At 43.3% G+C, this 15,594-nt stretch overlaps 1 protein-coding gene across 1 annotated transcript in view; it reads right to left on the bottom strand.

Moving 5' to 3' along the window:
* LOC126440939 (follistatin-related protein 5-like) overlaps positions 1 to 15,594 on the bottom strand; it is a 133,925-nt gene that overhangs the window by 86,930 nt on the left and 31,401 nt on the right. Inside the window, exons 4-6 of the mRNA XM_050090678.1 lie at positions 14,805 to 14,945; positions 14,261 to 14,393; positions 1,844 to 2,134 (exon numbers count right to left, since the gene is read on the bottom strand). Of these exons, the coding sequence (XP_049946635.1) occupies positions 1,844 to 2,134; positions 14,261 to 14,393; positions 14,805 to 14,945 (565 nt within the window). The remainder of the gene's footprint in view (positions 1 to 1,843; positions 2,135 to 14,260; positions 14,394 to 14,804; positions 14,946 to 15,594) is intronic.

The raw sequence follows: 15,594 nt of genomic DNA, 5'->3' as shown, positions 1-15,594 counted from the left end.
GAAAAGATGTTATGTGGACATGTGTCCGGAAACGCTTAATTTCCATGTTGAAGCTCATTTTAGTTTCGTCCACCTACGCTCAATGGAGCACGTTTCATGATTTCATACGGGTTACTCTACCTGTGCTGCTAGAACATGTGCCTTTACAAGTACGACACAACACGTGGTTCATGCGCGATGGAGCTCCTGCACATTTCAATCGAAGTGTTCGTACGCTTCTCAACAACAGATTCGGCGACCGATGGATTGGTAGAGGCGGACCAATTCCATGGCCTCCACGCTCTCCTGACCTCAACCCTCTTGACTTTCATTTATGGGGGAATTTGAAAGCTCTTGTCTACGCAATTTGGGTACCAAATGTAGAGACTCTTCGTGCTCGTATTGTGGACGGGTGTGATGCAATACGCCATTCTCCAGGGCTGCACCAGCGCATCAGGGATTCCATGCGACGGAGGGTGGATGCATGTATCCTCGCTAACGGAGGACATTTTGGACATTTCCTGTAACAAAGTGTTTGAAGTCACGCTGGTACGTTCTGTTGCTGTGTGTTTCCTTTCCATGATTAATATGATTTGAAGAGAAGTAATAAAATGAGCTCTAACATGGAAAGTAAGCGTTTCCGGACACATGTCCTCATGACATATTTTCTTTCTTTGTGTGTGAGGAATGTTTCCTGAAAGTTTGACCGTACCTTTTTGTAACACCCTGTATAAGCGGGCAGTGCACGCCTGCGGAACCATTCCGCTGTGAGCTATACCTGCAACAGCATTGAAGCAGTATGCCTCGTCGACGTGTGTATCGTCAACGCCGCCACCGCACACTCCCGTCTACAAACATATAATCAGCTTCGAGAATAAACTTGAAGGAAATGGAACTGCCCAATCTGTTATATTGAATGTACCTATATTCTTTCGTGGGTGCAGAGTTAATTTTACGCTGGACGTTGCTGCTGGAAATTCCGCCGACGAAAGATGGTGGGGAGGTTGTTGATGCAGAAAGACTTTGGCTCCGACCAGTAGAGTAATACCACAAGGTGGAGTAAGTGTGTCGCATTGATGGAGATTACATTGAAAAATAGTATTTTGTAGCCATAAGAGTGGGGAATGGTTCAAATGGCTCTGAGCACTATAGGACTTAACATCTAAGGTCATAAGTCCCCTAGAACGTAGAACTACTTAAACCTAACTAACCTAAGGACATCACACACATCCATGCCCGAGGCAGGATTCCAACCTGCGACCGTAGTAGTCCCGCTGTTCTGGACTGCAGCGCCTAGAACCGCACGGCCACTGCGGCCGGCTGGAGTGGGGAATAAGATGGTGTATTGGAATCCTGAGTAAACCCAACCTGCTAAAAAAAATTAATGTTGCTTTGGTTATTGACCGCCCCTCATCGTACAAGTAGTTGCACATGAGCATTTTTTTCTTGTTTTTGTAGCTGACGCATATGATAATGACCTTAATAATAATAATAATAACTCCAATCTTTAATCATAAGATGGTCTGATGATGGTACTTTGATCCGAAACCGATAGTCACTAGACAAAGTAACAGTTCGAAAGAGGGCTAAATCAAATAATTTGGGCTAAGTTTAGTATATTTCACAATTCACAACCAAATCATTCATTGTATTAAGAAATATGAAATATAAATGAAGGTTCGAATTTCTTATACGTTTTCGTAAATACATGGTAAGGGAAAAAACGTTGTACTGAAATTAGTATGTAGTTTCTCACTACTCCGTGAAAGTAAGTAATCAAAGCTGCAAGGTTCTGCCCAGAATTAGTACTGAAATCTGTGTTTGTTTTGAAAGTACTTGATAGGAAGAATGGGTCTGGACTCACTGTGCACGGTGAGCACGTGCGTCTGCACGACGTCCTTGTTGCGCTGCGCGTGGCAGGAGTAGTTGCCGGCGTGCACGAGCTGGACGCGCGTCAGGTAGAGCGAGCCGTCGCTGAAGACGCGGACGCCGACGCCGTCGCCGGCGAGCGCGGCCAGGTCGGCGCCGTGGCGCCGCCACACGATGGGCGGCGGGGGCGTGCCGCTCACGTCGCACTTGATCTCCACGTTGTCGCCCACGCGCGCCGACAGCCGGTTCACCTGCAGCGCCTTGTCCAGCGACACCACCGACACGCCTGCGGAAAGCCGACAGGGTGCCCAGCAAGTAAAGAGCCGCCTCTTCTTTTGAATAGAGTATGGCTTATCCTAGACTATTAATTAAATATTGCTGGTTATTAAGTCATAGTCAAATGAACGTCACATTAAAACCTAGTGTTTCGTCCCCACCTACAGTGGACATTTCCAAGGAGGATCTTACTTTCTTTGAGTGTCCGATTCACACCCTGGCTCTCTATTGGCTTGCTCTCGCGCATTGGCGTGACATCACTTGCTTTGAATACCCGAGCGCAGTTTGCTGTTGTCGTTTGCCGTCGTCCGCTGTTGCCATCACGCCACAGTGGAAGACTGGTACCGGGTTCCAGATATCATTCAGTTTCACTCCCTCCTCCTTTCTGTCGATATTCCTGTGGTGTTTAATAATCTCTATGGCCTCTCTGTATAATCATTCATGATGTCTTCTTGTACTTGCCAGCACTTGAGTCCCATCAATTAGAATGCCGTGATATCATGGCTGTAAACCATGCCCCGAAATAGCTGATCTGTCAGTATCCTCTTCCACAGTGCCCCTGTGCTCTTCTTGTCGTTTTTCGACTGTTCTTTTTGTAGTATCCACAAACACCGCCCCCACAACTATATGGAATCCTATAAATTTCTACATTTCTAGGGGTTTTCCAGCATTCTTGTCCAATTTGAGGTGATAAATAACATTCCATCAGAATTTCTAAAATCATTTGGGGAAGTGGCAACAAAACGACCATTCACGTTAGTGTGTTCAATGTATGAGTCTGGCGACATACCACCCGAATTTCGGAAAAATATCATTCACACAATTTCGAAGACTGCAAGATCCGACAAGTGCGGGAATTATCGCACAATCAGCTTAACAACTCATGGATGCAAGTTGCTGACAACAACAGTATATAGAAGAATGGAAAAGAAAATTGAGGATGCGCTAGATGACGATCAGTTTGGCTTTAGGAAAGATAAAGGCGCTAGAGATGCAATTCTGACGTTGCGGTTAATAATGGAAGTAAGACTAAAGAAAAATCAAGACACGTTCATAGGATCTGTTGACCTGGAAAAAGTTTTCGATAATGTAAAATGGTGTAAGATGTTCGAAAAACTGAGAAAAATAAGGGTAAAATATGGGAAGAGATGGATAATATACAATTCCTACAAGAGCCAAGACGGAATAATAAGAGAGAACGACCAAGAACGAAACACTCGGATGTAGTCTTTCGCCCCTACTGTTTTATCTGTACATCGAAGAAGCAATGATGGAAATAAAAGAAAGAAATGTTCAGGAGTGGAATTAAAATTCCAGGTGAAAGGATATCAATGATACGATTCGCTGATGCCATTACTATCATGAGTGGAAGCGAAAAAGAATTGCATGATCTGCTGAATGGAATGAACAGTCTAATGAGTACAGAATATGGATTGAGAATAAATAAAAGAAAGACGAAAGCACTGAGAAGTAGCAGGAATGAGAACAGCGAGAAACTTAACATCAGGATAGATGGGCGCGAAGAAGATGAAGTTATGGAATTCTTCTACCTAGGCAGCAAAATAACCAATGACGGACGGAACAAGGAGGACGTCAAAAACAGAATAGCACTGGCCAGGAGACGTCTACTAGTATAAAACGTAGGCCTTAATGTGAGAAATAAATGTCTGAGATTGTAAGTCTGGAGTACAGCATCGAATGGTACTGAAACATAGACTTTTGGGAAAACCGGAACAGAATCGAAGTTTTTCAGATGTGGTGCTACAGACGAATGTTGAAAATTAGGTGGACAGATAAGGTAAGGAATGACGAGGTTGTGCGCAGAATCTGAGAGGAAAGGAGTGTGTGGAAAACACTGACAAGAAGTACGGATACGATGATAGACACTTGTTAAGACATCAGGGAATGACTGCCATGGTACTACAGGGAGCTGTAGAGGGCAAGAACTGTAGTGGAAGACAGAGATTGGAATACATCTAGTAAATAATTGAATAACTGAGGACGTAGTTTGCAAGTGCTACCCTGAGATGAAGAGATTGGCACAGGAGAAGAATTCGTGGCGGGCTGCATCAAGCCAGTCAGAAGACTGATGTTCGGTTTGTTAAGATTTGTCCTAAGCGGTAAGTAACGTCCTTAACGAAAGGCAGGAAGACTTTCGATTTCACAGGGGCTTGTGCATCACTATGATTTTTGCGCGGCAGTCTCAACGCTCTTTTTACCTCATCGGACGAGTAACCATTCTTGAGCAATGCATTGATGAGACATTTTAATTATGCGTCAAGGAGCTCTGGTTCGCAAACGTTCCTTGCTCCATGCGCCAATGTTTTCGTGATGCCTTGCTTTTGTTTTAGGTGATGGTTAGAGTACCGGTGTAGGTAATGTTTTGTATGCGTGGGTTTTCGGTACAGCGTGTGGTCTAAGCTACCATCTTCTTTCTTATAGCATTCCATGTAGTTGTGGGGATGTGAAGTGGATAATACAAAAAAGAACGGCCCAAAAACGACTAGAAGAGCGCAAGGGCAACTGAAAAAGAGGGGAGATTGACATGCTTTGCATCCAGGAAACCATCACATTCATTTTCGTAGGAGTTAAATACTGGTAGCCACAAGTGGACACCATGAAATGCTGAACAGAGTGGCCGTAGAGCTGATATCGGTGCTGAAGAATATGTGAAAGAGTCTTCCAATCAACGGCGGACGTCGGCAACAGACAACGGCCAGTTGCGTTCGGGTATTCAAAGTTCTAACGGCACGCCACTACGCGGGAACACGCATAAAAGTAATTTTGCAGCAGTCAGTAGTGAGCCAGGGCGTGAGTCGGACACTCAAAGGAGCTACGATCCCCCTTGAAAATGTTATCCGCACATGGGGACGCTACGTTTGATTTTGATGTGAAACCCATACGTCCACGGCATAATACGCCAGAATATTTTATGAATTATGGCTTATTACAGCCATGAAAGGTTACGTTTTACAATTATCCTGGGCTACACAAATAAAAATAAGTTAGTCTTTTATGTCAAATTAGTTAAATTTTTTGGTTGCACGCACTTTGATTTCATCCCTTGCATGGTGTTTCGCCTTCTCCGAATTAATAAAGTGTGTCGACATTTTACTGATATATAGTCCCTAAATACAAAATTGCTGAGTGTGTCCACGATATCTTTCGCGACGTAGTCCTTGGATAAAAAGTTCTCGGTAAACGTGCCGCTTGAAATTGGGATAAGATTCTAAGATTTTGATGACTTCTTCCCTCATCGTCGTCGGAGGCTGGATTACGTAATCCAGCCATCCAGATGCCGTCTCTTGGATATAAAAGAGTAAGTCTCGCCGGTTTCACGACAATCAGACATAGGGGCCCTGACGATGACGATCAAGGCTGTAATCGAAAGATTGGGATTTTATCGGAATTTGAAGCGACAAGTTTACAAAGTACTTTTCATCAGAAATTGTTGAGGAATTAGTGGCAGCTCATTGAATTGTTGGTTGTTAACTTTTGTCTCGGGATCCTCCACCGACCTTTGTTTTATGATTTTTCTTACGTTTCGCCAACAAGATTGGCTGACGTTGTCAGAGTTTCACCATCCATTTTTGGTGGCGTACGGAGATTAAACATCACCTAATAGAAGGTGTCTGGACAGCCCATTGTAATTCGAATCGACCATTCCATGGCACGAGAGACGGACCGCCAGTATAAAAGGAGGCGGGGAGTATTATACTGTTGGTAGAGAAGTGTTAACAACAGAATGGGTAAGTCAATAGAGCCCAGTGACTTAGAACGTATGGTAATCGTTGGATGTCCCCCCCAGTAGCAAATCCGAGAGGAACATTTCAACCCTTCTCATGCTAGTCAAATCAACTGTTGGTAATGTGATTGTTAAGTGGAACCAGAGCTAAAATAAGACCTACCAGATCTCATAACATAAACAGTCAATCATCGTGAACAGTAGTTGTAAAACACCGCATGAAGTCAGCGGAAGTAATTGCCCGTGAGTTCCAAAGTGATACCCCGATTCCAGCTAGCACAATGACTGTGAATAGGGAGTTACAAAGAATGGGGTACAATGTTGAGCAGATCCTCATATGCTATACATATCTGTACTCATTATTAAGCGACGCCTGAAGTGATGTAAAGAGTGACTTCACTGGACAGTGGATGATTGGAAATGAGTGATTCGAAGCGATGAAGCTCGCTATACTCTGTGGCAGTCCACTGGAAGGGTTTGGGTTTGACGAAAGCCTGCAGACCGTTACTTGCCACTACGTGTAGGTGCCAGCAGTGAAGGGAATGTGAGGTGGTGTTACGGTATGGGTGTGATTTCCATGTTTTGGGTGTGGTCCCCTTACAGCGTTTAAGAAAATGTTGAAAGCGGAAGGATACCAACATAATTTACAGCACTGCATACTGCTCACAGTGGAGGAACAGTTCGGAGACGTGGTTTGTGTCTATTAGCGTTACACTGCATCCCGTCTATCCTGTCAGACAGCAGCATCCGCGAGGGAAAGCTTCAAGGACAGTAACATTCCTGAAATGGACTGGTCTCCTCGGAGTCTCGAGCTCATTCCAATGAAATACTTTAGGGATGACTTACAACGCCCACTTCGCTCCAGATCCCAGCGTTCTGTGGTTTCAGCTCCTGAGGACGAATCGAATGTCTTTCGTGCTCAAATATTCAGGCACGTCAATGAAATTGTCCCCGGGACAGTCCAAGTCATCACAATGTCCACGGATACTTTTCATCAGATAGCGTATGTCTTATCCTCCATATCGGTACGTCAATCAGGATGAGTAACCCGCCTTCTTAACAAATCTCTATTTGCAATGCGAATTGTGTCAGACATAGGGGATATAAAAATGAAAAAGCTGGCATACTACGCTTACTTACTTCCATAACGTCATATGGGATTATTTTTTGTGGTAATTCATCAAGCCAAGCTAAAGTCTTCCGGGCACAAAAACGTGCCGTAAGAGTTATATGTGGTGTGAACTCAAGAAGCCTGTTTAGGGAACTAGGGATACTAACTACTGCTTCCCAATATATTTATTCCTTAATGAAATTTGTCATTAAAAATATATCACTTTTTCAAACCAACAGCTCAATTCATGAAATCAATACTAGAAATAAGAATAATCCGCACAAGGATTTAAAGTCACTTACTCTTGTACAAAAGGGTGTGCATTATTCAGGAACACACATTTTCAAAAACTTGCTAGCGGCCATAAAAAGATTAACAACAAATGAAATTCAGTTTCAGAGAAGCCTAAAGGATTTATTGGTGGCCAACTCCTTCTACTCCGTTGATGAATTTCTCAGTAGAACCAACTGATTTGTGTGTGTGTGTCTATATATATACATAAGTACAACATAATTTCTGCACAATTTCAGTGCAGTAATGTGTTCATTGTAAATAAGTGTATGTGTGTGTGTGTGTGTGTGTGTGTGTGTGTGTGTGTGTGTGTAAGTACAATCTAACTTCTGCACCATTTCAGTGCAGTGTTCAAATGGTTCAGATGGCTCTGAGCACTATGGGACTCAACTGCTGAGGTCATTAGTCCCCTAGAACTTCGAACTAGTTAAACCTAACTAACCTAAGGACATCACAAACATCCATGCCCGAGGCAGGATTCGAACCTGTGACCGTAGCGGTCTTGCGGTTCCAGACTGCAGCGCCTTTAACCGCACGGCCACTTCGACCGGCTTCAGTGCAGTAATTTGTTCGTTGTAAATAAGTATTATAGTAGTTCTATTATATGTTTATTACCTTATAAATAAATAAAAACTTTTTTATTTTAAATTCAGAGCATTAGTGTTTGTAAAATGATTCTTTCATTTAGCGTTCATTAAAAAAGTGATGATCGTTCCACTTGGGACCTGTGGAAGGTACATTAGCGTATTTGTTTCAGTTGTAAATATTTGCCATGTATTATTGTTTTTATGACATGTTCTATATCCTGGAGGACCTCCTCACTATGGATCAATTGGAATGAAAGTAAATCTAATCTAATCTAATCGAAAAGTCGTTCCATGACGACCAGTTACTCCGGCTGCATGCTTGAGAGACTTTCAGGGAATGTCGCCCTCCTTCCAACTGTTCTCATTTAATTTCATTCAGCAGTTTCGTTAACGGTTAAACTGAAAGAAGAATGTCAGTGCTTTTGCGATCGCTTCTCGTTGGTGAAGTAAATTAGAGAATTAGTACTCTGAATAAATGGGGTTCAGTGTATAGCGTGGCGATCCTCATTTAGACTTCCCGTGTTCCGGAATTACTTGATGTAAATGGTGTGTTGGTTTATGGAACATCCACCCTTTTTCCAGACGAAATAGAGCTCCATCTCTCATTATCTACACATATATGGCAAGCTGCTAATTTAGGCTATCCTTACTTCTCCTCTTCGACCACTTTCCTTTAGGCCGATCATAAACATTCTAACAGCAATCACAATGAGGGCATATATGAGGACTGTACGATCAGATTTTGTATCATGTGAGTGAAGGCCGTTTATTGCTCTACTCGATAGCATCTACGAAATATTTCATCCGGAAAAAAATGTTCCATATTCTTACTTGAATTCTCACATGGCGCTCTGTACATTGGTGTGAAATTCAGACAAAAGGTTTTTTTTTTGTCAGTGGTATAGAGAGGAAAAACAGAACTTAGAGTTTGGATTTATTGACTACTATAACTTGATGATAATTTTTGGTAGTTCAAAGTAACTGTTAACGAAATAGCGTAGCTCCTTTTTGCACAGTTTTGTTTGTAGCTCTATGGGAAGTCTCGCTCAACTTGTCCTTTCCTGAGCCTGCACCGAGTGACGTGACGCGGTGATGCGGTATTTAAGGTAATGAACCTTCATTTGAGAGGAGCCAGGTATTAATTATGGTTCTGCCGCCCAGATGAAAGTTTTCCGTGAGTTACCCAAACCGATTAAGGCGGATGCCAGGCAGTTCATTTGAAAAGAACGAGGCCAGATTGCTTCCTCAGCCCCGTTCCTATTGTGGAATTTCAATTGCTGCCATCACTGACAGGACATTAAGCCCTAATCTTCCTCTTTATTCGTAATTCAGCATACATAATGCTGTGAACCATTCCCGGTGTTCAGTTATTGAATCTGTTTTGACGTTCTTGCACAACGCTGATAGGTTTCTCATTATCGCATACCGATTAGCTCTTATTTTATCTGTACACTGTGCCACGGAGTAGGAATAGTAATAGAGTGGCCAATGAGATGCACAGAATAGAATTTTTGTGAGAAAGTACCGTTTATATGGCGTTTCTGAAAGGTTGCCCGTAAGCGGCCTGCTGATTTTGAACGCCATTACATCTCTAATAGAAACAGATCCAGCTCAGAAATAATGTGGCTTTCATACACGCTTTTCATATGCAGCTTAACAATTTTCATTCTATTTTCGTATGTCCGTCTTTTTAGCAGGACGTCTCTGGGACGACGGCCGTTTACTATCGTGACAAAAAATAAAAACACCTACAGCCGCCCTTAATATTTTATTTTATTTTGTCGCTACCAGTTTCGACGCTTCATTGCGTCATCTTCAGGTTGTTTTGATGCGGTCGGTACAGGTTGATTGCTGACACATTATCTGCGAATCCAGTAATGCTGGCAACTGATAGGCTATGCATGGGGATCGTATCAACCTGTACCGCATTAAAACAGCCTGAAGATGACGCAATGAAGCGTCGGAACTGGTAGCGACAAAATAAAATAAAATCTTAAGGACGGCTGTAGGGCATTTTTATTTTTGTTTTCATTCTATGTCTATAATGAAACGGTCTTGAGCGTTTGAATAGATACATGTAAGAGTATATTCGTTTTTTTTTTTGCGTCAAATGTCTCAGTTCAAGGGGGCTACTTTTGATGTTGCAGAAAAAAATGATAGTCTCTTTTTTTTTGCAGTTGAACGTAGTGAGGAGTCTTTCCTTAATGAGCTGTGCTGCGGCAATGTTGAGATATTGGTTTCCAATGAGCCCATTATCGTATTTCATTGGCGTATTTACGTACAAGTATCGACTTCATTACAGAATAAAAGTTATGCGAAACAAAGGGAAACTAAACTAATACTCATGTATAATCTTTCATGTATTCATCATCTGTAAGCATTTTCAGGCAGACGATGTCTTCACGAGTGCTTCAAGAAATACTCCTACGGTGGGGACCTACTTGATAGAAAAACATCGTTCAGGTCATAAGTGCTAGTAGCATACACCGATGAGCCGAAACATTATGACCACCTGTTTATTAGCGTCCTGTTCCACTTTTCAAACTACCATTTTCAAACACAGTACAACAGAGATTCTGCTTGGCACGAATTCGACAAGTCCTTGACAGGATTCCAGAAGTATGTGGCACCATATGTCTATGTATAGGTCAAGCAGTTCCCGTAAATTACGGGACTGTGGTATACAGACAAGCAGCTTGCACCCGATATGTGTTCCAGTGGGTATAGATGAAACACATTTGCTAGCCCAGACATCAATGAAAGTTCACTATAATGCCCCTCGAGTCACTATAGAATGATTATAACCTTGAAACACGGACAGTTGTCCTGCTGGAAGATGATGTCGCATGAAGTGATGCAGGTGGTCCGCAATAATATTCACGTAGTTCACTGCTGCCATGATGCCTTACATTACCACCACAGATTCTATGGAAGTCCAACTCACTGTACCCCATAGCATAGCTCTGCCCCCACCAGCATGGATGTGTGGCATGGTGGATATTTCGTGCAGCTATTCGCCTGGATGACGGCTTGTAAGGAACCAACCAGCGATCTGGTGTAACAAACGACACGTTTCTGTTGATCCACAATGAAAACTCAGTGATGCCGTGCCCACTGCAATAATAACTGACGATGTCGATGGGTGAACACAGGAACACGTAGGGTTCGTGTGATATGGAGTTCCGATTTCAACAACGGTCTTCGAACGGTGCAGTCCGAAACACTTGTGTCTGCATCAGCATTGTACTCTGTCGTCATATCTCCCACAGATCGCTGCCCATCTTGGATCACACAGTGGGGGGATCCTCCGACTTCTACGTTGTACGATGAGACGTGGCCACCCAATACCATAAGGTCTACTCGTTATTTGGTCATCATTCAACCACTTTCCACAGGCGCTCGCGACAGAAATAAGCAAACACGCGACCATATTCGCCGTTTGAGAGATTCTCGCTTCCAGCCGCAGTGCCATAAGAACGTGCCCTTTGTCAAGACCGCTTATAGTAGTGAATTTCCGCATTTGCGGCCTGTGTCTTCGCTAAGATGACTGACTGCCCATTCGTCTCTCTTCCGTTTAAATGATTTCCTAACTTCGCCACGTGCCCGTAACACTATCAGGAGGCACTCAACTTCGCGGTGGGTACTGATCATAACGTTTTGGCTCATTTATGTCGTTTCCTATTCTGACTGTTTTATTGGAGGATCGTCTGAAAATCCGTGAAATACCTTCAGTTGAACATTGCTCGAAATGGACGTACATTCAGCAGACTGACTGCAGTATATTACACCCGACTGAATTTATCTAATATATCTTTGACTCGTAAATAAATGTTGATACATTCACGTAAATTATCTCAACAAAATTAACAATTTTTTTGAACTGTGATTATTTATCTTACAGTAAACAAAGCGTCTCTTGCTATTATTATAACTATAATTAGATCTTTCAGCTCACGAAGGGAACTAATTATTTGATGTATTTCAATTTAAAACCATAGGAGCCAAAATTATTGGTGTTACTAATAAATTATCTTGAAAAATTTGCAAATACGTGTAATATAAAGATTCCGTTTTAGTCCAAAGGTAAGCAAAGACCGTTGTACCAGGCTGATTTTGACAACATGCGGAATACGCTGTTTGTCACTCATTCCTTCTCTGTGGATCTCGCTTTACATATCCACAACTCTCATAAGTAATATTCTAGAATCGTATAGGCGAATAACATGATTAGTGCGTATAATACTCCTGTAGACAGTTCAGCATGATAATTAAACCAATAACCACTGCACAGATGCGCAAAAAAATTTTCTGTGATTGTGTGTGGAACATTGTTGAGCTACAGGTATTCGTAAGATACCTGAACTGTTAATATGTTAAAGTTCTGGGTAATTTTTTAAAATTGAAGACGTTAATATAGACAGAAATTATCCACATGGAAAATTTTAGTCGTATTGTGACATACTTTCGTGCAGACACTCACCCTACCCTTATCAAGCCGTCATCTCTATGACTGTCTTATATAGATGCATACTTTTGTGAATACTTTCCTCGAATCTATTGAACTTGCTGTCTCCTCAGATAGTTTATTCCATACTTCCCATGGCATTATTCACACTACTGGACGTTAAAATTGCTACACCAAGAAGAAATGCAGATGATAAACGGGTATTCATTAGATAAAAGTATTATACTAGAACTAACATGTGATTTCATTTTCACGCAATTTGGGTGCATAGATCCTGAGAAATCGGTACCCAGAACGACCACCTCTGGTCGTAATAACGGCCTTGATATGCCTGGGCATTGAGTCAAAAAGAGCTTGGATGGCGTGTACAGGTACAGCTGCCCATGTAGCATTAACACGATACCACAGTTCATCAAGAGTAGTGACTGGCGTATTGTGACGAGCCAGCTGCTCGGTCATCATTGACCAGATGTTTTCAGTTGGTGAGAGATCTGGAGAATGTGCTGGCCAGGGCAACAGTCAAACATTTTCTGTATCCAGAAAGGCCCGTACAGGACCTGCAACATGCGGTCGCGCACTATCCTGCTGAAATGTAGGGTTTCGCAAGGATCGAATTAAGGGTAGAGCCACAGGTCGTAACACATCTGAAATGTAATGTCCACTGTTCAAAGTGCCGTCAATGCGAACAAGAGGTGACCGAGACGTGTAACCAATGGGACCCCATTCCATCACACCGGGTGATACGCCAGAATGGCGATGACGGATACACCCTTCCAATGTGCGTTCACTGCGATGTCGCCAAACACGGATGCGACCATCATGATGCTGTAAGCAGAACCTGGATTCATCCGCAAAAATGATGTTTTGCCATTAGTCGTTGAGTGCATCATTGCAGGAGCTCCTGTCAATGATGCAGCATCAAGGGTAACCGTAGCCATGGTCTCCGAGCTGATAGTCCATGCTGCTGCAAACGACGTCGAACTGTTCGTGAAGATGGTTGTTGCCTTGCAAACGTCTCCATCTGTTGACTCAGGGATCGAGACGTGGCTGCAAGATCCGTTACAGCCATGAGGGTAAGATGCCTGTCATCTCGACTGCTAGTGATACGAGGCCATTGGGATCCAGCACGGCGTTCCGTATTACCCTCCTGAACCCACCGATTCCATATTCTGCTAACAGACATTGGATCTCGACCAACACGAGCAGCAATGTCGCGATACGATAAACCGCAATCGCGATAGGCTACAATCCGACATTTATCAAAGTTGGAAACGTGATGGTACGCATTTCTCCTCCTTACACGAGGCACCACGACAACGTTTCACCAGCTGTGTGTTTATGAGAAATCGGTGGGAAACCTTCCTCATGTCAGAACGTTGTAGGTGTCGCCACTGACGCCAACCTTGTGTGAATGCTCTGAAAAGCTACTCATTTGCATATCACAGCATCTTCTTCCTGTCGGTTAAATTTTGCGTCTGTAGCACGTCATCTTCGTGGAGTAGCCAGTAGTGTATTTTTAGGAGACTGCGTTTTGTGAAATGCTGCCAGCATTTGATTTGTACAGCAAGATGTCGCGAGTGGTCCTTCAAATAATGTCCATCAAAAAATGGTTCAAATGGCTCTGAGCACTATGGGACTTAACATCTATGGTCATCAGTCCCCTAGAACGTAGAACTACTTAAACCTAACTAACCTAAGGACATCACACAACACCCAGTCATCACGAGGCAGAGAAAATCCCTGATCCCGCCGGGAATCGAACCCGGGAACCCGGGCGTGGGAAGCGAGAACGCTACCGCACGACCACGAGCTGCGGACTAATGTCCATCGAGTGAGGAGCTAGGGCAGTGAGAAATATATAAGAAACGAGCGTTCTAGCATCGTGTGCGTACAGTTTAGCGATGAAGTGTGCCGTGGGGCAGTCGCCGACTACTCACTGTAGAGCTTGCTGAATGCCATGTAGAACTCGTTGATGTCGAGATGGCCGTCCTTGTCCGCGTCGTCGAAGTCGACCATGTGGCCGAGCGTGCAGCCTTTGGACAGCTGCCGCAGCTGCTCCTTGGTTGTGATCTGCGGCAAAAGATGGTTCATTCCTCGCTGACGTTACGAGGTCGCTTTCAGATCCGACAAGCTAACAGCCATGTGTGATTAAATAGCTACAATTTGTGGCCAAGATCCTTTTTCGATGCTGAAATAAGACACACACTTAAAATCATGCATGAGAAAATCTAAGGTTCTCTTTATTATCGACCGGAAATTTAAAGTACTACTTCGCACCTCTGAACTTTTGTTTTATAGTAATGGGATGCACTCTGTGTTACGCGGGGTGGGCAAAGAGGCATGCGGTGTGCTGCCTGCCGTCGCCACTCTATCTCAACCTTTCTAAGATGGTGCCTCTGCTAGGCCCTTGATTGTGAATTTCAGAGTAATCTTGTAGAAGTAGATGCAGATGTAGATGAAAGGAAAGGAGTGCACCCTTACCTCGTCAAGCTCCTCCTTCTCCAGGGCGCCGTCGTTGTTCTGGTCGTAATGGCTGAACATGATGCTCACCAGATACTCCTTACCAGAACTGCGGTTGTCTTCTGCCATCAGCCTGGCGTGGTTGTACAGAAGCAGATTATCCTGAAACAGAGATATGTAGGTTTAGGTCAGATGAGAATTTCTCAAGGACTCCATTGAACATAGGCCATAGATACTGTTTACAGCGCCAGGTTTGGGGTTCGGGCGCAGTCCCAAGCAGCCCCAATTAGGTTATAGAGAGTACTTACTTAGCTTTCATTTATCGCGAGTCTCTTGCCCAGCGCAAAATTCCAATCGAATGGAAAAAAGCACACGTGATTCCTGAGTTTAAGCAGGGTCAAAGAACGGATCCACGAAATTACAGACCTACATTCTTGATAAGAATATAAGAAATTACATTGAGATGAAGAATCTTCTGTCCACGAATCAGCATGGTTTCAGAAAGCATAGCTCGTTTGAAACTCAGATTGCCCCTATCTCTAATGATATGCTGCGAACCATGTATATAACGCGCAACAGGCAAATTCCAAATTCCTAGATTTCCGAAAAGCTTTCGACACGGTGCCCCACTGCAGATTGTTAACGAAGGTACAAGCATACGGTATAGGTTCCCACATATGTCAGTAACTTGAAATCTTCTTCAGCAACAGAATCCAGTACGTTATCCTCGATGGAGACTGTTTATTTGAGCCAAAGCTATTGTCAGGAGTGACCTGGGGTAGAATGATAGACGCTGTTATTTTCTGTGTAT

Source organism: Schistocerca serialis, chromosome 1 (assembly GCF_023864345.2).
Source record: "Schistocerca serialis cubense isolate TAMUIC-IGC-003099 chromosome 1, iqSchSeri2.2, whole genome shotgun sequence".
Lineage (NCBI taxonomy): Eukaryota > Metazoa > Arthropoda > Insecta > Orthoptera > Acrididae > Schistocerca > Schistocerca serialis.
This window is presented reverse-complemented; position numbering and strand designations above follow the sequence as displayed.